Below are 26,490 nucleotides of genomic sequence, written 5' to 3'. Positions count from 1 at the left end.
ACTACAAATAAAAATGAGAAAACCACTGGGAACATAGACAGCGCCCCCTGCAGGGGCAAAGACCTGAAAGGATGCACAGCAGGATCTTGCCACCCGCAAGTCATCAGCTGCAAGTCATCAGCTGCAAGTCATCAGCTGTCCTCAGTGCGCCTGAGACAGACTCAGGGCCACATAAGCAAATAACATGGGATAGAGCTCAGAGCGCACTATGGTGAAACAAAATCTTTCAATAAAGAAACACTGCTTTGGTTGAATGTTTATTAAATACACTACAATTGTACCTTATTCTGTAGCTTTTTAAATCATTCACACATGAACTTAGTAAAAATGTACTTTATAGAAAACCACCTGAAAAAACTAAAATAAAAACAAGAATGCACATTTTACACACATATGAGATAAACTGCTGAAAATGTCAGGAATAATTTTAATAAAGGTGACCATGAAACATGAGGTGGCTAGACTTTATTAATTCTGATTCCAGACCATGACTTAGAAGTGTTAACGCTGCAATGTGGATGCAAGCACGTCTGTTGACACAGCTGTTTAACAGTGATTGAGAACCAGGACAGAATATCTTTCTCTGTACAAATACTTTTCTACATCCATTCTCTACCCCTCTTCCACTAAGAGAATTACTTGTGCAGACTGATGAGGCAAAAAATCAATCCCCTTTAAAAAACAAGTTAGAGCCTATTTACAAAACACGCAGAGGGAGAAGTCTGGGCAGGTGTCACTGCAGGACTGGTTCGAAGGGATGCAGCTACGTGGCAGGATGGCCCTTTACTTCTGCTAGTATGAGTCTTCCCCCTCCTTTCTGGAAGAAGTACCATTTCAGGACATGGACTGTAAAATGGCATACAACGCAAACACAGAAACAAAGAAGCTTGCAAATTCTTTATATTTCCAGCTGCTGAGACAATGTTTTTTGAGAGCGGAGGTTGCCCCTAGCGGCGAAACCAGAGCCAGCTATTGAGCAGCCAGAACGCTACAGTGATCGAATACATGACCATTTCTCTTTTAGCACGTTCCTTGTTTTCCTCTTCCAGAAGTTGTAGGCGGCGATTTAGTTTGATTATCTAAGTGAAAAACGAAAAACAAGATAACTGAAGCTTTAACAGAGTAATCCGATTCTTATAAAGTAGTATATTTTGTCAAAATAATTATTAGTGACATGGAAAACTTCATTTGGAGCAAAAGAAACAAAACTGTATATAGTAAAGTTACCTACAACAGCTTAAACTTGCTTACACACTCCTCTCCCTTTCCCTTCTCCAAGTTTCTGAGTTGGAAAGGGCACACTTTGCTCCCTCCCCTGCCTAGTGAGGTGGGTTAACCACTGCACATGGCTGGTCTGGTGGAAAAGCCCAAGCACACATTTGGGCAGGCTCACTGCGGTGGGAAGGATGAGGGACCCCCGCCCTTCTATGAGTTTCTGTCACTCAGCCTCATTTGTTCATCTTCATCCTGCTTTAATGTCCTTCCCTGTCCACCTCTCTGATTTACTGAGAGGACCCCCAAAATGAACCTGCTTCAGTGGCCCCCCCGCCCTGATTCACCACCCGACAGGGTTAGCTTAAGTCTGTATCCCGAAGCTGGTCACCCATGAGTTGCTCATCACTAAGTGGACCCCAGACTGTTGGGTTCCCAAACTGGCAACAGAGCAGAGAGACCTGCAGAAGTAGCAGCTTCCCCTGCTGCTAAGTCACAAATATAAATTCTGTAGAATCTTCTTAAGATGCCATTGTTGTTCCTTATCTTAGAAACCCAGTTTCCCAACTGGCTTTCCAGTCCTTTGAAAGTTTCACAGCATGTGCGTGACTTATTTATTTATAAAGACTATGTCTCTGCCTGCCCTCTACTAGTTCACCCACCGAGCTAAGGGGGAAATGAATGCTGTGGAAACACAAACTCAAATTACACCTTCAGAAAGCAAAGTTGTTGGTGTAACTGTGAATTCAACGATAAAGCTCAAAGGAACCACCTCCTTCAATAGGCAAAGTATAAATAAATACATGAAAATGCATAAGAATTTAGGACATAGCTTCCATTTATGTTTCAATAAATGAGACTCAAACTGAAAAACACTATTTGCTTCTTATTACCCTTGTATTGTATTCAATCTTTAAAATGATACTCTGACTTATTCTCATGCTAAAATATTTAGCTTCCTAATCTTAGAACTACTTTACTTTCATTCATTTCCCCTCCACATCTGCCTGGCACAAACACAAGTAGAACATGGAATATACCGTCCCCACATGTGTGTCTTGTATGATCCTAAGTCTGGGGGTATATATAAACATACATATGCACCGCAGCTTTAAGGAGCACTTACCACAGAAAAAGAAACTGCTACACAAAGACCTGCTTGGAAACTGAGAAGTTTCCAAAACAAAGTTCTTAATTTTATGGCTTTGATGGTTTGCTAAAATGTAAGATTCTTTGTTATCTGCCAGAACAACACCAGTCCATTCTGTTAATACTGTTTTATGCTCACCAAAACATGTAAATGGTGGCTTAACACATCTTTAATTAAAATGGGAAAATCAATTATGGTTTAATGAACAGTTTTACAGACAACAAAACATTTTAATGCATGACTTCCACAGGCGAGAAGTGACGAATGTCAGAACTGTCCCTTTAAACATTGCAAGAACATCCCTTTGCAGTATATCCTATTGGCACATACCTGTCGTCTTAGTGACACCGCGTCTACAACGGTCATGTCGTCTGCAGTCCCCTCAGCCACTGCGTCTATGTTCGAAATGCCATACCTAGCAGACAGAAATAAAAATAAAAGTTAGTACTGGAACAGGACTAAGGATATCTGGCAAGTGCTCACAGAACTTTTCAAAGACTGGATGGAATTCAGTAGTATGAACTCCTAACATATTTTACAATCTGAGTGGTTACTAATAAAGGAAAGAAAACAACCTAAAGTAACTACCTTCAGTATTGTCAGTGCCCTGGAGCTTTGACAAGAAGAAGAAACCCTGACCAAAGATACACGTAAGGAGACACTTTCCCACTCAGAGGGGCTGGCATCGTTACGAAGCATCCCTGGCTGAAAAGGTCTGGGAGCTACGGCTCTGGGGTATAGTGATGCATGGCTCTCCAACACACACCTGCGTCCACGTGTGGTCATAGCAGAGTCCCTGCTGAGACTCACAGGCGGGGACACTGACTCTAGCTAAAGAATCAGACGGGTCATTTTCTAACTTCTCCTCTTCTTCTCGTTGTCTCTTTTCTTCCCATTTCTACTCTTTACTTCTTATTCCCAGTTACTCTCTACTGTAAAATCACCTGAGTACACCCTGCCAGTACTTTCAGATCCCAAATTGGCTCAATAATCAACTCTTAAGCAGCTATGTGTAAGACAATAATACTGGAAAACCACTATGACTAATTCCAGAGAAAGCACACTAAAAGGTACTTTTTGCCCCGACTGGTGTGGCTCAGTGGATTGAGGGCCAGACTGGGAACCTAAAGGTCACTGGTTGGATTCCCAGTCAGGGCACTTGTCTGAGCTGCAGGCCAGGTTCCCAGTAGGGGGCGCGCAAGAGGCGATCACACACACAGCGATGTCTCCCTCTCTTTCTCCCTTCCTTCCCCTCTCTCTAAAAATAAATAAAATATTTTTATAAAGTACTTCTTGTTCAAATGCAGTTATTTCTAAAAGGGCACTGACTTTTATTTTTTATTTTTACTTTTTTTCAATTTTTTTATTTAATTATTTTTCAAGTACAGTTTTCAGTCTATTACTCCCATCCCATCCCACCCCCCAGGGCACTGACTTTTAAATGAATGACAATAAACTCCCAAGAAACAAATATACACAAATACTACTCTTTCTCTTTGCCTGGATTTCCACTTTTAAATACATTTTTAATTAACAGCTTTAATGAGAAATAATTAACATATCATACAATTCACCTCACATTTATATCCTATTTCAATCCTGCACAGTTATTTCAGTAAAATGTTCTGAATGACCAGAAAATAAATAAACTGAATTTAAAAGTTACTCCTATGCAATATGCAAAGTTGGCACATAGATCATGTAGTCTAATACTTCAAGCAAGTTCCCATTATGAAAAGCACATTACCACACAAAGGGGTATGAAGAGAATTGTTTTCCATCCAGGCATGTTAAAGACAAGCACAGTCATAAAACCCTTTGTTTCAAATACAATTGAAAATAATCCAAAAACACTTTAATCAGGCAGTTTCATCACTCTGAACAGATTATAACGAGATAGGTCGAAACTTCAGTAACTGGTCTGTTAACTAGAAAAGCTAGCTAATCTGGGATCATCTCGAGATGTGCCTTGGACAGCTGCATTAACTTGCTTTCTCATTAACGGCCCCTTTCTTCACGGGAACAGAATAAACACCCTGCAATACTGGGAGTAACTGCAGCAATCCGAGAAATAAGCTATTAAATTAGTAGATGCTAGAGCTATGGGCTTACCAACATTTGAACTAATTATCCCTTTGAACATCATGACAGAATTAAACTGGTAGATTAAATAAGGGTTGAAGATGCCTCTTCTCTACATCTTAGGCTCAAAACAAAACTTTTCTATTTTTGTGAGGTCACACATGAGATAAATAATTGGGAAAAAAATCAAGCAATAGAAGCAACTGCTTCAAAGGTCAAAGGACCTGGACTGAACAGAGAATGAAGAACAGCTGAAAGGGATCACTCACAATTTAAATCCTGAATTAACGAAGGTTTTCAATATCTGTAAAGGAAACCTTCATTTGTAAACAAATCTAAGGATATGGCAAAAACACTCTATCTAATTCAACTTCACACAGAAAGAAAACATTACCGTGTGCTTTAAACTAAAATCTGTATTTACTGGAACTAAAAACTCTGTAGGAAATGCTAAGTGTGGTCACCGGCTGAAAACAGACAAAAGGACCACAACCTAAGGGTACGTACACACGGGAAAACTGACCGTGGGCGAAGTTAACGTGCAACAGAGACAAGCCAGCAGGGTGGCAGGGGACCACCAAGGCCAAGGGCATGCTTGGCTTTCTCTCACCTGAACAGACTGCAGCGAGAAACTGATGTTTCCCTCTCCCATTGCCTAAAAATGAACATGCAGCTTCTCTGACCACAGAAACAAGGCCGCCAGTTTTAAACCTACTGCCATCAATAACACATTTGTGCTTAAGCAAAATTAACTCTGAAAAAATTATAGTAAAGGTATCTGTGCACACTAAACCAGTTTTTCCCCATAGAAGATGGGAAATGAAGGTTTCAGCCTGTGAGAATCTTAAGTGTTTGTACGTGCCATTCTACCTGTCCTTGTGCTGACAGAGGAAATAATTCCTCAGATTTGGGGTGTGAAAGGGGCGAAAATAAAATTTGAAATCAATGGATGACAGAAAGTCTTAAAACTAAACTCCCTTTATGAATGTTAAATTTCTCCAAATGGTCAATGCTCATTCCCCCCAATTTAAGATGATGCCTTGCCGCTGGAACTGTATTTAAATAAAATATCTAGGGTACATGAAACTACGTCATAATTGTTAAGCGTTTCCCTCAAATGTCACGAGTGACGGCTCACTGTCCTCAGAGAAAAGCTGTAGGAGTTCAAGCTGTAACACAAAGGCGTGGCTACTACATGCACTACAGCCTGCAAAACACAAATCCAGTCCACTATTCACCCTGGGCGTTACAAAGTCTCGAAAGTTACCTGACGTTGTCATGATGCGGATTAGAAGTGGCGGCGGCAGACCCACCACGCAACACAGGTCTAGGGCAGGTTTTTGCAGAAGGCACAGGACAGAATCAGGAAACAGAGGAGTAATGAAATAAAAGGAAAACAAGACAAGTGTCAAACAGTTATATTGTATGTTTCAATATAATATGTTACAAATACTTTGAACATCTTTGTCTCACGTGTCCTCCATTTTAAGATTTTCATAAATTTCCTATTTTCAACGAGTTAAAAAGAAAGTAAATCTCTAGCTGTGTAACAGAGTAGCACCAACATAAGATACTATTTTGTGTGCTTACATTTTAATTTATGAAATCCCAGATAGAGGACAACTCTACATAAAAGGTGCCATTTCCCTCTCCTGGTGGGAAAACACACCCCACCGACTTCAGAAGCGGGTCAGGGACCAGTTAGTAGCACCTGCGTGATCATGGTTGCTCATGTGATGTCAGCATCCCACCTCAAAGATGAAAACTTCACCCAGCTCCTCTTTCCCACAATTGCTTCCTTCCCCCTTCATTAATTTTGACCAGTGCCTCCGACTTTAATGTGGCTGTGTCTCATCAACCCTGAGTTCTCCAGAGCAAAGCTGCAAGTCTCGGGTCTGGAGCCGAGGAGACCAGGGGACACGTTTTGACGGACACACGACAGCACATTACAGAGGTGCCGACGTGGAGTCTGAGCTCAAGAGACAACCAGGAGCGGCACGCAGGGCTGATGGGCTTGGAGGCTGAGGTGCACCGGGAAGCTCTGTGGGGACGCCCACTGAGTTCCAGCACAGACTGTGCTTCTGGAAAACAGTTCGCTCCTTGCCTAGGTAAGCAATGACCTTTCCAATACATCTTATTTTTTAAAGTCAGAAAACAAAAGCTCCGTAAGGTCACTGGTCAACTCCCCCAAAAGTAATCAGCAATATTCACTAAACAGAGAAAGAAGGCTGGTGTGTAGGATGCACATAAGGGTTTTAGGAACCCCTACACTGTACTTTGAATGTCTCATTCTCTAAGTGCCGATCAGGGTTGGCATGAATGGAAGTACCGAGGCAATTCTAAATTATAGTAATCATTTAATACCAGATGCACTGGTTGTTACTTTTTTTGTAAGCTCACACAGCTGTAGAATTTTGGCTATATCACAAATCACTATTTTCTCAATCCACTTTATTAAAGAAAATTTTAGCATTCAGCTTGAATGTTTTCTAAAGGCACTGCTGGTGCTTAAACAAATTTTTGGAGCCCAGAGGGTAAGAGATTCAAAGGCTTCGGGGGTGGGTCTGTTAGAACTGTAGTTTGTTCGCTGAAGAACAGTGAGAAACCACACATTGAGACAGTTTTTAAACGCATCCCGTCCTGCTGGTACATTCACTCTGTAGTAATAGGGAGACTTGACTTAGCCACCCCTACAGGAACGTGAGAACGTTTCGTAAAGCCGCACGGCGCGCCACCTAAGGCTGTTTCAGGACACGCGCACTGACAGGCTCAACTGGATCTGCCCTACACAGCATGTTCCACCACAGAGGTTCCCTTTCATGGTGCACAGCCAGAAGATAATGCAGTTACCTTTCACAACGCATTTCGTTTTGTCTTCTTACACTGGCAATTGACACACATAATATAAAAGTAAATTAGACAGGCAGTTGGCATAGTACCACTTTCCACCCTAAGTATAATTTAATACATTCATTAAAAAGTCTTTTTTTAAGTTTGATAAATATGTTGAACAACATGTTTTGTAATTAGTGGCAAAAAGGAATGAGATCCAAGGCTCTATAAATTCCAGTATTAACTTGTGTATTGACATTCTTCAGTAAATAATCTGACTTAATATAGTGTTTCTTTGTTTAAAAAATGGAAACTGCTACAGTAAATAAGCATTTTAATTAGGGAACCAGCAATTACACACATTTTGAAAAAAGACAAATTATAAATAACAACACTGTTTCAACTATAACTCCACATTCTAGGCTTTCCAAGTAATATATTTATGCAGACACTTGCAAAAAAATAAAATTATTTACATATTGGTTTATTCTATATACACTTAAAGCTTGTAGAATTCGCTAAAGAAAAACTAGAGAAGTAATCAAGGCCCTTCAAAATTAAGTCTTAAGCATGACTAATATGGCAATGTTTAAACAGTGCCCTTACCCTGTAAATGCCTTTTGAAACTGTGCACACCGTGCACGGCGCATGAGACGTGGCGCTCTGGCTCACGTCAGAGGACGCGGGCATCTCCTGCCCAGCCAGGGATTAAAGTATACTAGCATTTAAATCCAAAGAGCACACCTAGTGCTTGTTCCAGGTGTTTTGATAAATAAACTTTTCTAATGTGTTAGATTTAATTCTCTCTTCATGTTGAGCTTAGTTTTAGATCACAAGTTCTCACAGGAAAATGAACATATAATGCATAAATAAACCTTTCAACAATGTCCCCTCAGTGTAAACTACAAATAGTTCTTCTGTCAAGCAACCGAGAGTCTGCATTATTTAATGATCATAAAGTCGTCTTTTTTCCTCCCTCCCCCCCCCCTGACAAACAGTCCCAGCTTAGTTTAACTAATGAGATGGCGTAAGATGGAAGACAATCCACCGCTGTAACAGCCCCGAGTAATCAAACAGAAAAGAAACAGATACACAGAACGAGAAACATAAAAGCACTTAAAAGTTTATAAGCAGTATTATTTTATAATCATGCAAGTAAACCATTATCCAAATTTCACATTCCTAGTTCTTGCATCTGAGAAATCATGCCAGACAGTTCTTGCAGTAAATATGAACCCCAACTGAGCACTCACGATTCTGATGAAATCTTGTCCAGCACTTAGTTCATAAGAAACTGAAATGCGGCGATTAAAAACTACAACCCTTCAATAATGAAACCGTCCAGTTGCACAAATAGGAACCTAACTCTCCAGGCTCCAGGTAACAACAACGGTGTGGAACCAGGAGCAAAGAATTACTAATATGACTACTTTATAAATTTTAAAAATCTCATTTAAGAAAATATAATTCCCAGAAAAGGGATTTTAAAGTTATCAATTCATTACAATTAAAACACAACATAAAACTTCACTTTGGGCTCAAAATAGTTTTTCATAATTTTAACATACTGGGGCTTCGACATCTAATTATTATTTAATTGATATAAGATTTATAAATACCTTTTCATTCAGATATTTTCACCATAATAGCACTTGATATGCTATAATCTGATCTAACAATGTGGTCTCTTCGAAGGACCTATTGTAATTAAAAAGTTAAATAGGATACCTGGTGAAGAATGAATTTATTTTAAGGACAAAGGAGAACACAGGCCTTTGGAAGTATTAGTTCTTAAATGCCAGGTACTTCACATTCAGCATCTTTGAAGGCTCTCCCACCACACAGTAAAGAACTGGAGGTCATTACCGCTACGTCTTAAATAAAAGTGATGATGGTGATGGTCGGGGGGAAGATTCCTCACAAGAATACAGAAAACTGGGTATATTTTACCCTTCTTTTTTTTAAATAGGTGAGAAAAACAAGGCTCAGAGAAGCTAAGCCATTCACACAGCTAGATTCTCAGGGGGTCGGTCAAGACTGAATCTGACTGACCCCCTGTAGTCATGCTTTTTCTTCTAAAGCATGCTGCTTCTTACAGGCTCCGAATATTCTAAGGTGGCCCCTGAAGCTTCAAAGAGCATAAAAGGCACCTGAAACCCTGGGGGAAGAGGATGGCTGTGTGTGTGTGTGTGTGTGTGTGTGTGTGTCAAGCGTCCCCCCTGACACAAACTTTCTGTCTTCAGGTCTTTTCGGTGCAGCTTCGGTCCCTGGGCCCAAATGCGTTCCACTAGACGAACCCTGGGAGGGCTCTGAAACACCCATTGAGCAGGACCGACAATTTCCTTACGAAACAGGGGAACACGGGGGCTCGTGTGAGGCTCGGAGCACTCCCCGGAAAGTCTGTCCAGAGCACGCTGCAGACGTGTCGGTTCCCAAGGGCAGAAGTAAGGTTGACTGGAAGAGCCAGCTGAACCTACTGGGCATTCTTCAAATTCAACAACCAGCAGTCTGCTAAAGTGACCACGGAAAGCCGAGCACTACCCACAGAATCACCAGGTAAAATGGGAGGATTGGGGTGCAGCTGAATGTACCTTTCTCACACTCTGCCAAAGAGCTTCCCAAATTTCATCTTTTAAAAAACACTATGTAGTAATGAATCATGGATGAAAATAACAGCAAAAATTTTATACTACTAGTGATTTTACCCGATGTACAAAAGTGAGATGTTATCAATACTGAAAACCAAGATTTTCAAAAAGACAATAGCACCCAGCATTTTCAATCCAGGCCTAAAAACCCAGCTGGAGGAATCTCAAAAAAATGTCCTGGTGGGTACACTGACATCAGACTCTCAAATCAGCTTCACTAATCCAACCACGTTAATACCAAAAGACTTAGTGAAGAAAACTGGTGAGCTTCAGCTCAGCGTCCTACACTCAACCCCACGGTATCCCTGGGAGATGCCAAAATGGAACCATGTTCTTAGATCAGGTCAACAAATCCTCTGGAAAAATCATCACACTTCCTGTGTATAGTTATTAACTAAATATTCTCCCTGGTTGAAGAAAAGCTAACAGAATCTGGTGAAATGTGAATTTTGGACAACAATTTCAAATTAAAAGAAAGCAAAGCAAACTGTTTTAAACCACTGCATTTTAGAAAGAGACAAAGGAGCAAACACAAAAGGAAGACACCACAGTCCACTAAAAACGCCAAAAAATATTCAGTAAAGCCGGCAAGAGTCTCCGATGGCCAGTCACCTGCGGTTTTCGTCCAGCACATCCAAGATCTGCTGGTAAGCCCTACGAGTAGAAGACTGGATAAGCGACAGAATGCCGCGGGCGGAGGAGAGGTTAGCTCCGTCTTCAGGGAACATACGGGGAGGACAGACCCGAGCCTGTTGTGGCGATGGCGTCACACTGTTTACACAAGCACAGCAAATGAAGAAAAAAAAAAACACTCAAGTCAGATTTTTATAAAAGTTTAGCTGAGTTTTCCCAGTTATATTTTTAAAATTTTCTACATTTTCTTACCCCTTCTCCCACCCCTCACTTTCCTCTAAGAAAACAGTCAAATCAAATAAGTTAATACATCAAATTGTTTTAAAAGACCAACTACAATGCAGCACCTGTAACTGTGTTGCCTTAAACATCAAAGCAAAAACATGGATGAAAGAACAATCCTGGAGAATAAGGCAACTATAGCAGTGAGCGTGTTCATCTCCTGGCTCTGGGGAAGGAGCGTTCTTTATTTGGGGCGTGTATTTCAATGCAGCAGACCAAACCACTAACAAACAACGCTGCCCTGCAACTTCGTAAGAAAACTCTTAGAGAGTTTAAACACGTGATTGAGAGTGATCCTGCAACAATACCATTTCAAATATTTCACAAAGACCATAAAACAAGCTGAGTTTACAAGTAAATTTAAAGATGAATTCAAGTTTCAGAAAGCTGTAACAAAAGTACTTTAGTTTTTCAATTATATTAAAGCATATGATCTCTGGCTAAACATAGAACTACTCCCAATCCTGTGAATACAGAAAAGGCAAGGATCCTTCTGAAATTATCCAGACAGACATTAAACAACCATTCCTGGGCTTCTCAGTGACAGCAATTTTACATTCTTTCCTGCGTGAGCTAAGTCACAATTTCTTGGGCTCCGTTGCCAGTGCTTCCTAAAAACTGAACACATGTGAATGGAGCAGTTTTGCAGTTCTAACCCCAACTCGTGAGGCTGGCGTCAGTATTTCCAGAGACTTGTTTAATGTCAGAGCATGATCAGCCACGTGAGGTCTTTAACTGGCACGTGGCCTTGGCACCTGGTTTGCTCCAGTAAGAGGTTTTGGTATAAAAGGACTGGGACCCTGAGACATGGGCCCAACACCTTCTCAATGCCAGGGCTAAACCTCGGACTAAACCTCATCCTTGTGCATTACATCAAAAAAAGAAAGAAAAAGAAAGTAAAAAGAAAGAAAATGGAGAAGACAGTGAAAAAGTAAAATGAGAAAATCTTTTATTTTGACTTGTACGATCTTTTTTTCTAACTTAATGTGTATTTGTTTGGAAACCACAAAATAAATGGGTAAGTTTTGAAAGGACAGCTGTCACCTGGTATTATTCCCAGAGTCCTAGAAAATTTAAAAAATCTTCTCACAATTTTGTGATTAACTTTGAATGTCTTAAAGATCCAAAGCACAAAGTAGAATACACCTGAAAACCATGTTTTCCAAAGACTACTTAGAAGAGAAAGCTCTACACCAAATCTCAGCACATTGAGAGATCAAGGTCAGGGCTCATTTCAACACAGGAAGAAGGCCTAATGGTGTCGAAAGACATGCAAGTTTTCAGATGCAGGCTCCTGTTTAGATGCCCTAAGCATCTGCCTAGAGACCAGAAAGGCCCTGGGATGTACATAGCCAACTTACCAACCAACCCACTGCACTGGCGAAACCCACATTCAGCATCCAAGAAGTGTGAAAAACTGGTCCACCTAGACACAAAGTTTAGGTAGGTACCAGTCTTTCACTCAGGATTCTCTTTAGGCAGCACAGGGAAGCCTGAAGCTCTTGCTCTTTGTGAGAAACCAGACTGAATTCATGTTAGAAAAGTGTCACAGAGGCTGGAGTAGAAAAAGCCAGTTCCATGCCACGTGCACAATGCACCCGCACTTCCCGGCAGAGCTCCCAGCACACCTGGCCGCATTCACCTGAGCAATTTGTAAAAGACTGAGCAGTGCAATGTGTATTGATATAATTAAAGATTTTGTCTTTGTATTTTGGCCCTTAAATTGAACACTTATGAATGTTATTCTATATTAGTGAAATAATTAGCTACATACTACTACATTAACGTCCATAATAATCAGTATTTAGAAAAATCTTATAGCAGTAATGTAGATAAACTTAATCCAAATCCATGATAAAAGTTTGGTTTGATAGCTTTTTGTCCACTAAAAGTTAAGAGAAAAGAAGGGTTATTTGAGAGAAATCATTTTGTGAGAAAAATCAAAAAGAATTGCTTAAGTTCTAAAAAGCGGAAGTATTTCCTGTCCATACACAGAACATTAGGTGTATTTATACAGTAGTCAAGCATAAACTATTTTAAGATTAACTGCAAAGAATTAAGATAAAATGCACAGAAGGTGTAATTCTAAAACAGTCTATATGATCTCTTCCAATTCTAAGATTCAATGATCTTATGAAATTAAAAATGGTAATAATGGAAATTAAAAAGCTTACATGATTCTCAACTTTCTACATAACTTAAAAATTATGTAGAAAAAGATAAAATTAAGTCTATTAGTACTAGTGAAGATATTTCATCAAAGACTAACATAAAAAACATATTTGGCTTTCTGATGGTTTATCAAAAGAAACTAAATTTTCAAAGATTAGTAAGAAATAAACATTTTTATTAATTTATGAGGCAATCCTTCATCAACAGCAAATACATAATAGAATTTTCTTTTCATAATAGAATTTTTTTTAAATGCTGACCACTTTAGACAGTATATGTATAGATTAAATGCTCTTGATTATTAACATATATTTTCATCTCTAGATGAATTAAATGGTTAAATCTTGCAATGGCTAAAATTACCCTCATTAGAAACAATAAATACTTTAGCAATATTTTAAAAACTTGAAGCAGCCTTGTGGGTCTTTTTTACAAATAAACAAATTTCAGCCCTGGCTGGTGTAGCTCAGTGGATTGAGCATGGGCTGGGAATCAAAGGGTCACCAGTTCGATTCCCAGTCGGGGCACATGCCTGGGTGTGGGCCAGATCCCCAGTAGGGGGCATGTGAGAAGCAACCACACATTGATGTTTCTCTCCTTCCTTTCCTTCTCTCTAAAAATAAATACATAAAATCTTTTTTAAAAATTCCAAAAAACAAATAAACAAATTTCAGAACAAAAGGAACAGGCTCCATTTTAGCGTTCAGTCTGACGCTACTGGAATGCCCGCTGCTGGAATGACCACAGGGAAGGGAGACGGTGAGCAGGTGCTGCCAGAGCTGGGCTCCTCCCCATCCGCCCAGCCAAAACGGAGAGACTGCTGGGGTTTTACTTCTGTTTTGTTTTGACAAATGAGCTACTATAAAAAATAAAAAAGCAAACATACTGCAAAGGTGGTGAGATTATTTAGAAAATGTTGTATTAGTAATTTAATAAAAATGCACTTGGATGATAAATTGATCCTAGTCATGCTATAAAACGTCAAAAATTTCAAAGTTCTTTCTTTTGTAAAAGATTAGGAACATTGGAAGAAAGCACCAACATTTTCCATGTTATTTCATTAGTAGCAGCTCCGTCTCATGCTCACAGAAAAGTTTATGACATCAGAGTTAAGCACATGAACACTAGCCAACGTCAAACTCAAACTGACTTGGCACTGCTGTGTCATTATTAGAAGGGACGTCCAAACACAAGTACCCCCTTCCCCACATTTTCAGAGGATAATGTTTCTCAAACTGGGAGGGTTACTCACTGAGGCACCAGCCTCCTCCAAAAAAAGAGTAAAGGTACAATAGTGAAAAAGGAGAGAAAGCACTTGCACGGGAACACACTTCTCGTGAAATTGGAAACATAAAGAAAACTTCAGTTTGTTGCCACTATCTAAGGCAATTTCCAGTCCCTAGAAGCAGAATAAGAGAAGGAGAACGAGAGAACAATCACTGGGCGTCAGAGTGGCTTTTGCTGCTTCAGAACTACGTCAGCTTTTGAATTCTTCTACTGACCGCTTATGTTCCCCTTCTCCATGGGCTTCACAGTCTGAAAACATTCTTCCAAACATAATTTTAATCTATGACATTAAAAAAAAACACTTCACGGGACAAATTGCACATATACTCCATTCTCCTTCTGAGTCACAATAAAGCAAGATAGTGCGCTAAAACTTTAAAAAACATTGGGATCACTATACTTGATTAAAGTTGAATCTGTAGAGAATATTTCAACCAAAGCAAAATTAGAAAAATGAAAAAGGGTATTGGTCTTTATCAGTGTCACCCCAATAAATTTTTAAAAATTTATTGGGGTGACACTGATTAATAAAATTACATAGACTTCAGGTGCTTGTATGTAAATTATTCCATTTTACTTTCACCATTATACCCAAAATCATACATAACTTTCTTAGTTGGTCCCATCTGTTCCCCGTCTAAATAAAATATATGATGACAGTTTGAGAAATCCTAAACCAGAGGTACTAAAAAGCCAAACAGTCAGAGAAGTAGGGTATGATACGCCAATTATTCGGTGAAATGTTAATGTAACATAAGCCTGTAAAACGAAAACAACCCCCACTCATGAAAAGCAGAGCAGATAAAATCTTACGTGTACTCCGGTGTGGAAATCGGTGCCTGGAACCTTGAAATTTTATTTCTTGGGGCAGAATCTGATCTGAGCCACCTTAAATAATAATTATGCTTCTTTTACATATTCAGCTTTTATAACACAAAGGAAAAGCAAGATACGATTCTACTGGTCAGATTCATTTTTGCATCTACAGCTGACCACAATCAATTCTACTGTCTCTTGAAAGTAATACAGAAAAGAAAACAGAGGCCAGTACTCTTCCTCCTACACCAGGAAGTACTTCTACTCAGGCCAAGGAATAAAAGCAAAGGCAGGAAAAGGTTCACTCACAATGACACTTAATTAGCTCACATTACAAAGAAAAGACTGAAGCAGGAAAGACAGCACGGGTTTGATCATTCATTACTTCATTAAAGGTGAAGTGCAGCTGTAGTAACGGTTGCTCCCTGGCTGTGTTACCAACACTGACTTGACTGCACAATACGCTCATCACATAAAATCCCTCAGGTTAACTAAAGGTACATCCATACAGATGAATTTAATTTTAAGTTGTAAAGTCCAATATGGTAGGAGACAAAAAGGCAAGATTATACTATTAACAAGAAGACAGTGAAATAACTTACTTACCATGACACGGTAACACACATATAGCCACCATAATAAAAAGTATGGTTAAGTAATATCTGCATTTCAATGTGAAATATAAAGTTAAATATTCATGTTAGTTTTAGTACCGAAAATTAAAATATGAACTTTTCAGTTTTGGTAAACATCTAGAATGCCATTAAGGCAATTTAAAGACAAAAAAAATGTTAGTTAACTCTGTTAATCCTTTCTGTTATGAGGAACTCGCATAACTGGTAACTGCAAAAGTATCCATGAATTAGTCACTTACTCTCATACAGTGGGCTGGTTTTTATACATAACAGAGCTGTTTCTTTTGACTGAACTCAGCTACTAATAAAATATACTTTGTGAGGAAAAAAATAACAGAAGAGATGCTATATTCATGCTCTTATTTCACTAGTATGAAATTTCAAAATAATTGAAGATCTCAATTAGCCCTATGTTTATATAACAGACAAGTTCATTAAAATCTTCGCTGCCTTAAAAAATGTTACAAACAGACAATAATAAAAGCTCTTAGGTTACGTTTAGGCATTCTGAGGGGCAGGGACTATCAAGAAGCTACTTTTGCCATCAACTCTGCAGCTTTTTCACCACATGTAAATACACTTAAATATTCTAGAAAAATAATTGCATGGGCTGGCTAACTTGAAAATAAATATGTTTTCTTCAAGTGTTTACCTTTTGGTTGTTTTTTTAATCTACATGCTAGATAAACAGTTTTGAAAAATGCACAGAACTAAGCACTTACGTTTATCAATTTTTCTTAAATTTACTTTATAGAGGATTCCCAAAGTATACAAATCATACTTTGAGAAGACTATCATAGACATTAAAGATAATGCTACTGAAAATTTTTCACAATTGGTCAGATTTTAAGGAAGTAAAAAGTACTGCAATTATGTAAAATTGATGTAAATGTAAAACGGTTTCAAACACTATGAGAAGTAAATTATTTTCTCAGTGTCTTAGGCATAAAACACATACACACTTTCCCCTCCTTTTCCCTCTTCCTAAGTATCTGGGGGTAAGAGGTGGGACAGATGACACGCGGAGAGACGCAGGAAGGAGATACAATGCTCGAGGCTGTACTCACATGGAGTCCGTCCTGACCAGCTGTCCGTTTTGGCGAACAGCGTTTTCACTCATAGAGCGCTCTCTTTTTAGCCTGCCAACTGAACGGACCTGTTAGGCACAAAGAAGAAGGGAATGCAAAATAGCCTTAGAAGCCTAGTAGGGGCTTAGCATCAAAAGAACCTCAATCCAAGGCTACTCATAAAATTTACACAGAACCGAACCAGGAATTGCTAGGCATGTGCACTGTACGTAAGAGTTAACTACTTAAGAACAATTCTCAAGTTTTTAAAGGCAGATGTATTGTAAGAAGCAGGATGCCTCTGCCTTTTTTCCTCTGGACCGTTCATGTTTGGGATGGTGGCCCCACGGTGTGCGAAGCCCAAGCAACCACACGAGAAGATGCGGAGGTGTACTAGCCGACAGGCCTAGCTGAGGTTCCAGACGGAGAGTGAACCTTCAGATTACTGCAGCCTCAGGCGACTCTAGGCCCACACATTGCAGAATAGAAACAAGTTGTCCCTGCTGCGCGTGATGAAATTCCTCGCCCACAGAGTCCAAGAGCAAACTAAACAGCGCAGCCGCCACTGGCTCAGGGCCCTGATGATCACTAAGATGAAGCAGTCACTCCAACGTCCCTCTCCACCAACCCCCCGACAACCACTAATCTGCTTCTATCTGTGGGGTTGCCTGTTCGGACGTGTCCGCTAAGTGGGACCACACAACACATGGCCTTTTCTGTTCGGCTTCCCTGACTCAGCATAATGTCGTCGAGGTTCATCCATGTGTAGCAGGTGTGAATACTTCATTCCTTATTATTATGGCTGGATAATATTCCACTACAGGGATACACTACATTTTGCTCATTTATTTGTCAGCTGATGAGCACCTGGGTGTTTCCACCTTTTGGCTATTAGAGACCTCTTTGATTTTCATGACTTGGAGGATGCCAGTAGGTAGCATCTAGTAAATACACATGAAGAATGCTGAGGAACATTCCAAATGTTCTGTAGTACAAAAAGACAGCCCTTGTCACCACAAAGAATTATCCAGACCAAAGTGTCAATGGTGCTACGTGCAGATGAGACACCCTGGCCTAGGCTGCAACCTGCAGAGTAAGTGACTCGGGGATCTCACTTGACACTGAATAGCACCTGAATGAACCATCAGCGCCATCAGCCCACAGGGCCTTCTTTGCCCTTCACATCAACCCATGTTCTAAAACCTGCTAGAACTCTGGTTCCTTCCTCTTTCTCCTTTGCTCCTCCACCAACTGCCTCTCGAGGGCCGCCTGACCCTCTACACAGTGGAGGCACAGACCACCATCATTGCTTTCTTTTCTGGGACTAAAGCCAGAAACTCCTCTCTTGCCTCTCAGGATCTGGCTCTTGCTCAGGTTTTAACTTCCACAACAATAATATGTATACACACTGTGCTTTTAATGTAAATTAGAACACATACTAAATGTGTTATATGCTTTAGAACATTTAATTCTCACAATAATCTCATATGCTTGGCATTACTTTTATCTTTATTTTAGAGCTAAGTCTTATAATCATCAAATAACTTGCTCAAAGTTATGCAGTTAATAAGTAGTAAAGCAGGCCTCCAAAATCAGATCGAATCCTCAACCTAAGTTTTCCACCCCAGTATTATACACTCTGGGCACTTACCACATTCGACTAAAGACCAGAGTAACTCAGCAGGAGTAAACCCCAGAGAGACTCAAAACTCTCAGTCTGCAGAGGGTAATTCTGGTGGTATACTTCCCCCCCCACTCAGGGTTAGAGTAATCACTCAGAAAAGAGTGTGGCTTGTTTCCAAACAGTTCTTCATACAAAGTAGGCCTAAGTGTCTAAAATAGTGGGAGCAGAAAGATCAAAAGAAAAGCAAAATGAGAAGAACATCAAAGGGAGGGCTTCCCTCCTGGCAGAACCCTTTCTCCAAGACAATCCTGTGACAGCTGCAGGTCCCAGCGGGAACTCCGGGGAGCTGGGGACGGGGCCTCTCACTGGGGCATGCTGTGGTATCTTCCCTCTGTTGTGTGGGACAATCGTCAGACCCTTCATTACTCCTTGCTATTAAAGAACTTTGTACATTCTGTGTGTGCTGGTGCCTTGCCCTCACTCATATCACTATGCAGAACTATGCTTCACAGTGTAGCATCTTACTGTAACGTTAAAAAAATGTTTCTTAAACAAACGATTCTGCAAATATCTTAGTGCTTTTTCTACCACGTGAACTCTCACATTTAATGCTTTTCGCCAAGCAAGTATCCAGAAGGCCCAAACTAGCACCCATGGGTCTATTTTCTCCATTACCTCAGCAGAAACTTCTAATTTAAGAGACCATCCCCAGTACTAGGAAACTTTGCTCCCTATGTCATATGGGCCCTTTACCCTCCCTGGAAAACATTCTGTCAGAAATGAGAGACAGGCGTTTCATTATCAAGAAACGCATATGCTCTCACACATATGCTCTCACACCAGCCTCTGACAACACAGACTTTCAGAGGCTGTAATGAAAAATCTGCAGTGACAGAAATCGTCACAGGAAAGAAGTTTAACAAAACTGGCCCTGAATCAATAGCAGAGGCAGTATGTGAAATTTGTTACTAATACCCAATTAGTCCACACTGCCACATTTGGGTCAGCAGGGCTACCAATGTTACATAGTACAATAATGAACCCAGTAGAAACTTTTTAGCAAGCAGGGAGAAGAGCTCGTGTCAAGGGAAATGAGAGCTTTCTTTGCCCTGTTTGCCAGCTGGCTTGTAACAAAGCAGTGCATTAATTTCCTCCTGCGCTAAATGTTCCAACTTCTTCTGTATTGCTGAAGGTGTAGCGCCTAGTTCATGACTTCCACAAAGTCTGCTTTTCCCTGAAATGTAATATTTAAATTAAAAAAGTAATAGCAGAATACCTTACTTGAGGTATCTATAAATCAGAATTTAAAGCAATCAATGGTCCACGCAGAAGGCTTCCATTACATATTGCTAATGACATGATTTATAGCCTCTTCGCTCCTAACTTTTGCTTCTTAAAAAATATTATTTCAACTTTAGCTGATGTTAAAAACTCTACTTACTTCATCATTTTGAGGGGTTGGAGAAGGTCTTTCTAAATCCAGAAAATCTAGTGGTCTTTCACTTAGCGTAAGTACACGAGGTGGTGTTTTTAGTGCCAGAGGTTTAAAAGAAGTTGACTGAATGAGGTCAAGATCCCCTGGTCTTGAAAATGGAATGTCTTCATTATTACCTGGGAGTAAAAAAAATAAAAAGAAAAGAAGGGAGATTTTTAAAAGCTAGTACTATTTGCCACTACATACTCACTAGAATGGCTAAAACTGAAAACTGACAATACAGTGTGCTGACAAGGATGTGGAGCAACTGAAATGCACATATATCACCAACGGGAATATAACAGAGTAGAACCAATTACCAAAATAGTTTGACAGCTTTTTATAAAGTTAAACATAACCTACAATATGATCTAGCAATTTCATTCCTAGAGATATAAAAACACTTGTCCTCACAAAGCTCTATACATGGAATAGCCATGGGGATGTAAAGTACAGTATAGGAAATGGAGTAGCCAAAGAACTTATATACATGACCCACGGACATGAACAAAGGTGTGGGGATTGCCTAGCAGAGTGAGGGTTGACGGCTGGAGGGAGGCAAATGGTAAAAATTGGGACAACTGTAACAGCATAATTAAAAATAACAAACCCACCCCCAAAGTTCTGTACATGAATATTCAAAGCAGCTTTATACCTAATAGCCCCCCAAAGGAAAAAACCTAAATGTCCACCAACAGATGAATGGATAAACAAACCGTGGTTTATCTACAGAGTGGAGTTTTACTCAGTAATAAGGTGGAATGGACAAAATATACGCAACAATAGGAAAGAACCTTACTCTAAGCAAAAAGTATACACTGTGTAACTCCACTTATGTGAACCTCCAGGAAAGGAAAACCCAGCATCTGGCTACAGAAAGGAGCCCGTGGCTGGCCAGAGTCGCCAGGTGAACATGAAACGAGATGGGGCACATGCGGGTTTTCTGGGGCAGTGAAAATGTTCCATATCTGGACAGTGCTCGAGGTTACATGGGGTATACATTTGTCAGAACTCATGAAGCTGTACATTTAAAAGTTACACACATTTTAGGTATATAAATTATGAAAATATTACTCTCAGTTGTTAGTTGATTAAAAAATAGTTTGAAATTTCAGACTAATGAATAAAAATTTTGAAAAAAAATGTAAGTTTCATTTCCCAGCTCCTTTTCTAAATAATGTTTTAAAAACGGTTTCCTAAAATATAAATAAAACAAAAGGGACGTCAGGCAACTTAGTAAGCAAACGTAAAATACCTGCTACTACAATCCTCTCGGGAACCTGCATGATCACACTAGCATTTGGAACTCCTTCTTGGAATTCTTGCTCCAGGTCAGCATTTGGTGGTGCTACCTTTAATTTTTCCGGGACCCTCATTCGCTGACTAATGCCTTCAGTGTATTCCATTTCGTATTGAATTCGACTAATTTCCGCCATCTCGGCAGCAGTGGGAGAAGGAAATGCTGCCCCACTCACTCTGTGGGCAAAAGAATTAAAGACAGGTGGCTGAGCATTACAGTGTTAGTCTTCTCCACACTGTGAAGTTAGATGACAATACCTTGTCCAAAGAGCAAGAGAGACTTCCCAATTATGAGTACTTAACACATACAAGGCAAAAATAGAAGGTGAAGATAGTGTTTTCCTCAACATAATGCCTTCTCACTTATCAGGTGAAACTGCACCTTGCGAATAGTGCTTGGGATCAAATTTGAAAAAATTATTATACAACCACAACACTAATGTGCACGCACACACACTCTCTGCACAGCTACGCATGCTGCTTATAACTCAAAGCTGCCTGAAAGAAAACTTAAATCAAAATTTCCTAATCAATTGTTTGAGAATATTACAAAAATAATATTTGAAATAGCTGTCATGCAGAAAAAAACTTTTATAATAAAAATCAGATTTATAAGGCAAATAAAATTAATTCTAAATTTGCTAAAAAAAAAAGATGGCAGACCTTGAAAGTCACAAAATACAAATTAAAACTTCTCTTGCTGAATGTATATCTGATGATGAGATGCAATGAACAGCAAATATAGCATTGTATTCAGAGATCCTTAATGCATACATTCATTTTGAGGGAAAGTTTCACATTCTTAATTTGTATTTACTATCACATTTACATGTATATTTTTTAAAAGCATGACATGCCTTTAAGGAGTAAGATGGCGTGGATGCAGTACGCAACCTAAATTAAAGAAGGATCCATGCTCCACAGAAATGCAGTAGAAAGAAAGTTGCCGAAAAAATAGAAAATGCTGATAAAAATGTAAAAGAGCATGGTTAGCCTAAGGCAACCAGCTTTAAGGCCACTGTCTCTCAAGCCTACAATACCAGCTCAACTGAAAAAAATGTCACTGACCTTCCTATTGGTGGGTCACTTGTTTTTCTCTTACTCATGTTTAATACAGTTAATACACGTCTATAACAGCTACTAAATTACTGCTACCCTGCAGTGCAGTTTACTTTACACAACAATCCCCTACAGATCTGATTTTTTTGAAGGTGTACATAACAACACGGACACTGCTTTTCCAGCTGTAAAAAAGAAAGAATAAAAATCAGTATTTCAACAATTCATTTCATAAGACACTATGAATAAAAGTAAGTATCTACTTAAACTTATTTCTGGATTTCAACAGGCTTGGGACTTGAGAAATCAATTTTCAAATCCCTGCTAAACAGAATTATTCTATAGCTCAAACATCATAGAGATGGTTTGCCAACAGGATAAACTAACCTAATGTATATAGAAAAGAGAAGTCAGATTAGAAAAAAACACTTTGCATAAAACTGCTCATTATCTTCCCAAGGGGAAAATCCTCTTCACTTTGTGACTAAGTACAAGTGAAGAACTCACGAAAAGAAGAAGTAAACGTATTTGAAGTAGCCTAAAAATCTGACGTACAAGTAGTGTTTTCTTTAAAAGGAAATGACTTTGACAACCAAATCATACTAAAATTTCCAGAAAAACATATTATATCTAAGTCAAGGGCAATAAAAAATGAAGGACAGTATAATTGGAAGTCATAGCCCAGATATTTCTTAAACTCCACCTCAGAGATGTATTACACACCCTAACCTTCACCTCACTGAGATGCTTAGGATAGTTCTTACAGGTTGCTCAGGAGGTTAAGTCCTGACAACTGGTTAATTATGACTGCTAACCTGCTTTTTCATTCTTTACCCAAATGTGTGAATTTGGCATGCAGATGGTTCAAAGACTAAGAACAGAGAGCTAAAAGAGGAAATTTTTACTCACAAATGTGCACCAATTACTACTTGCTACTTGGCACTATCTGCTTCTGTGCTTCATGGTAAATACTGGAACTTGCTTCAATGTGTACGGCCTGGATTTAGAGCCACTCCTGTCCCTGGGGGAGAAAAACAGGTGCTAGCTGAGAAGCTACATGATACTGTATTTGTAATTCATTTCTGGAAACCCTCCAAATGATTACAGTTATCTGGAAACCTTACATTTAAAAAAACATAAAATAAAGAAGCAAATGAAAGAGCTTACCACCAATTTTAGTCTCCCAGATAGAGCTCTACAATCATTCATTAGTTAATGTGAGAGTAAATAAAAGACTGTCATCATTTCTGATTTGAATTTAGCAATATGTAGATGAAAAATACCTAAGTTTAAAAGAATCTTAGTATATACATATATAAGTGTACCTATACATACATACATATATATGAAGAACAAATGTATTGGCTAAGTTTTTATTTAGTATTTAATTTCATATTTCTTTACTTTTATTCATAACTTTCATTCAGTATTTAATTTAAACCAGTAATATATACATATGGTACAAAGTATAAACACACCGAGAAAATAAAGGGTCCCATGAGATCCTATCATATACCCCAAAAGTCCCTATGGACAGTCGCTATTATCAATTTTTGCTCATGATTCTAGATAAGATACTTTTCCTGTACTTCTGTGGATCTAAAGCACGGTAAAAGCTTATATTGAGAAATAACACTGAAAAGATGTATCTCAAAAGGATTAGTCTTGGGACGTGACAAACCAAAGTCTTATAATGATAAACAGGAGATGCAAATTGCTAGAGCATTGTCTCCCCGAAATGTGCTATTCTCTGCATTCCATTTACTGCATTTCCGTCTTACTAACTTTCCCGGAGGATGTCCCATGGGTCTCTGCATTCTGTTCTACAGCACTGAGCACCCTCTGACAGTCCCCGTGTACCTTTGAAGTATTAGAGACTTCGGTCATAAAGGTGGGCCTGGAAAAGGCAGCTCCTGGAAAAAGCCAAATTACTCCTGAAGCCAATCTTAGGTACTTAAATTTAAAAGTAAATGGACCTTTTCTACAAAGATTTAACACTGAACTATCCTAGTTACAAGGTTTCTGCTTAAGTAAAATAAGTTGAAATCTAATTTTCCTCTCCTTCATTAGACTATGGCATTTTTGGTAATCCTTTTTGGCAATAAATAAAACATCTTCTCATTCCGAGTTTAGGCATTAATTCCCTAAGTTCTGTCCCTTAGAATCTATGAGGTGACCAGTACAGATCTTATTACAAAACAAGGGACACAAAATTCATCTCAGAATCTCAGTGGTCCCCAATATCTGTAATTTACCAACTTCATGGTTTTATCCATATTCACGCAGTGCATTTACTCTTAATCACACTTAATCGTTCACTTGACTTTAAAAATGTTAAGTAAATGTCCTTTAAAAGGAAATTTTACATCACTACTTAAACCATGGTTTAAATACAAATAACAAAAACTATTTCAAAAACCCTCATCCATATACCGCCTAGAGTCAAGCCAGTCACCTCCCACTCACGGAAAGTGTCCCAATTTGGGGACACAATGATTCAAGCTTGACTGGTTTTCTACATCAGAACAGCTAGGAGTGTCAGAAAAAAAACTTGGGTCAAATTGATCGTGCTGCAAAAAGTTACATAATTCTCTAATTACAACAACAACAAAAAAGGTCTGTTTTTTAAAAAATCACCTATTGTGTGAGCCTAGTTCAAGGGTTTTATCTAGGTCACCCTGTTAAGAGTTCTCTTCAAGCAACTATACTCGGAGAATGTACCTATTAGAAAGGTAGGGTGCAGCAATCCAAAATTAATTTTAATTTAAGAAGTCCCTGAAAACTTGGAAAATATAAACTATCGAATTTTAAATTACGGTTATGACTCCACAGAAAACAAGTGTGAACAGCAGAAGGGAGGAGAATAACAGTCCAACTTCATAATCGTAAAATGAGGCAGCCCTATCAGACAGGAAGGACTAGACACAACTTCCTTTTGGAAAGAACAGCAAAACCAGTTCCCAACCCTTTGAAACCAAAGACAGCAGGTCCGCGTGCCCCTCCCCCCCCCCCGTTAATTAAATGGGAAAAGTCTACTTAGTACAACCAAATGGTTCTAATTCTCTCCAAATCCATTCTCCTAAGGGACTTTCCTTTGGGATCTCATTAGCTAACGAAATTGACACAGATGCAAGTGTTTTTTTCATCTAGAGAGACAAAACATTTAAGACCCTGCAGCTCAAGTCTCTCCGCGGGTGAGAGGCCTGTGTCCCACAGATTCTATTTGGAAGAACAAAGAACAAGGGCCCAGAGGTTTTCTTATGTTCCGCAACTAAAAAACGCCTCCACTTTCGGAAGGGCTCTCCTCCCGGAGAGAGGGCGCCCGGCTCTAAAGCGGTAGGACGCAGCCGGGGTTCCTTCCAACCCAGCCGGAGGACTCCGCAGACCAAGATCAGAGGCTCGGTGGAACCGGAGCCCAGCCCTCCTCCTGTGTCCCGCCGCCGGGAGGAAATCAATCCAGGGAGGATCTCGGGCATCTGCACCGACAACCAAGGATGCTCCCAGGCTAGGCCAACCTGGGCCTCGCGCCAGCTTCCAACGAAGCCTTTCTTTTCCAACTCGTACTCTTCACAAAGTAAAGAAAATGCAAATAAACAACCAAAAAAAAAACTACTTTTCAAGACGGCAGGTACCTAGCTCAAGGTCATATACATGCCAGGGCCTTGCCCCCGGGAGAGGGAAGATGACCAGCAAAGCGCAACGGCCAAGCTCAGCACACCCCTAGTGTTTCGCTATCCTCAAACTATTTTCTGGACGAAAAAGGTCCCAACTGATCGACAGTAAGGGACAGAGAACTAGAAAGGGAGTAGAGGTAGTCCCTAAACGTCTTCAAGACAGCTTTCCCCGCAGGGCCTGGGGGTGGAAGGTGAGAGAGGCAAGGCCCCGAGAAGGCGGAAAGCCAGGGTGGAAGGAGAGAAGCCGGGGTCAGGGGAGTCAGGCAAGGGTGACAGCAGGGACGCGCCGGGGCCGCCGCTCGTCACGGCCTCCGCTCCAGGCTGCGGGTCCCGGGTAGGGAAGACGTCAGTACTCACCCCTCGGCCCGCTGGAGGGCCACCGGCTGGGGCCGCCGCCCGCCGGAGCCCGGGGCGCTCTGGTGGGCGCTGTCAGAGGCCGTTGGCCGAGCGCACCGAGGCGCCCGGGCAAAACACCGGCCGGAGCGGCCCGCAGAGGGCCGGCCGAGACACGAGAACGGCCGGGGCTGGCCCCTTTCGGGACCCG

General features: G+C 40.0%; 1 protein-coding gene across 11 annotated transcripts; it reads right to left on the bottom strand.

Moving 5' to 3' along the window:
- Window positions 1-410: 410 nt before the first annotated feature.
- Window positions 411-26,470, bottom strand: MFF (mitochondrial fission factor). 11 transcript variants are annotated; one of them, XM_037029279.1, is made up of 13 exons: window positions 26,304-26,470; window positions 24,133-24,185; window positions 23,182-23,293; window positions 22,282-22,457; window positions 21,170-21,390; window positions 19,882-20,051; window positions 16,817-16,905; window positions 15,112-15,186; window positions 10,537-10,695; window positions 7,295-7,327; window positions 5,712-5,771; window positions 2,693-2,777; window positions 451-1,079 (listed from the first exon to the last, which is right to left on the bottom strand). In XM_037029279.1, exons 4-13 carry the CDS (start codon window positions 22,317-22,319, stop codon window positions 948-950), a joined length of 1,062 nt encoding a protein of 353 aa, XP_036885174.1. In that variant the 5' UTR covers window positions 22,320-22,457; window positions 23,182-23,293; window positions 24,133-24,185; window positions 26,304-26,470; the 3' UTR covers window positions 451-947. The 11 variants fall into 11 exon arrangements, with proteins under 11 accessions (XP_036885179.1, XP_036885174.1, XP_036885173.1 ...); XM_037029278.1 differs by lacking the exon at window positions 24,133-24,185; XM_037029280.1 differs by lacking the exons at window positions 7,295-7,327; window positions 24,133-24,185 and having other exon boundaries at window positions 26,304-26,468.
- Window positions 26,471-26,490: the final 20 nt, after the last annotated feature.

The sequence above is a fragment of the Sturnira hondurensis genome, unplaced genomic scaffold (genome assembly GCF_014824575.4).
Source record: "Sturnira hondurensis isolate 20B ecotype Veracruz unplaced genomic scaffold, ASM1482457v3 Scaffold0020237, whole genome shotgun sequence".
Taxonomy (NCBI): Eukaryota; Metazoa; Chordata; class Mammalia; order Chiroptera; family Phyllostomidae; genus Sturnira; species Sturnira hondurensis.
Note: the sequence above shows the minus strand (reverse complement) of the source record. Positions and strands in the feature narration are given on the sequence as shown.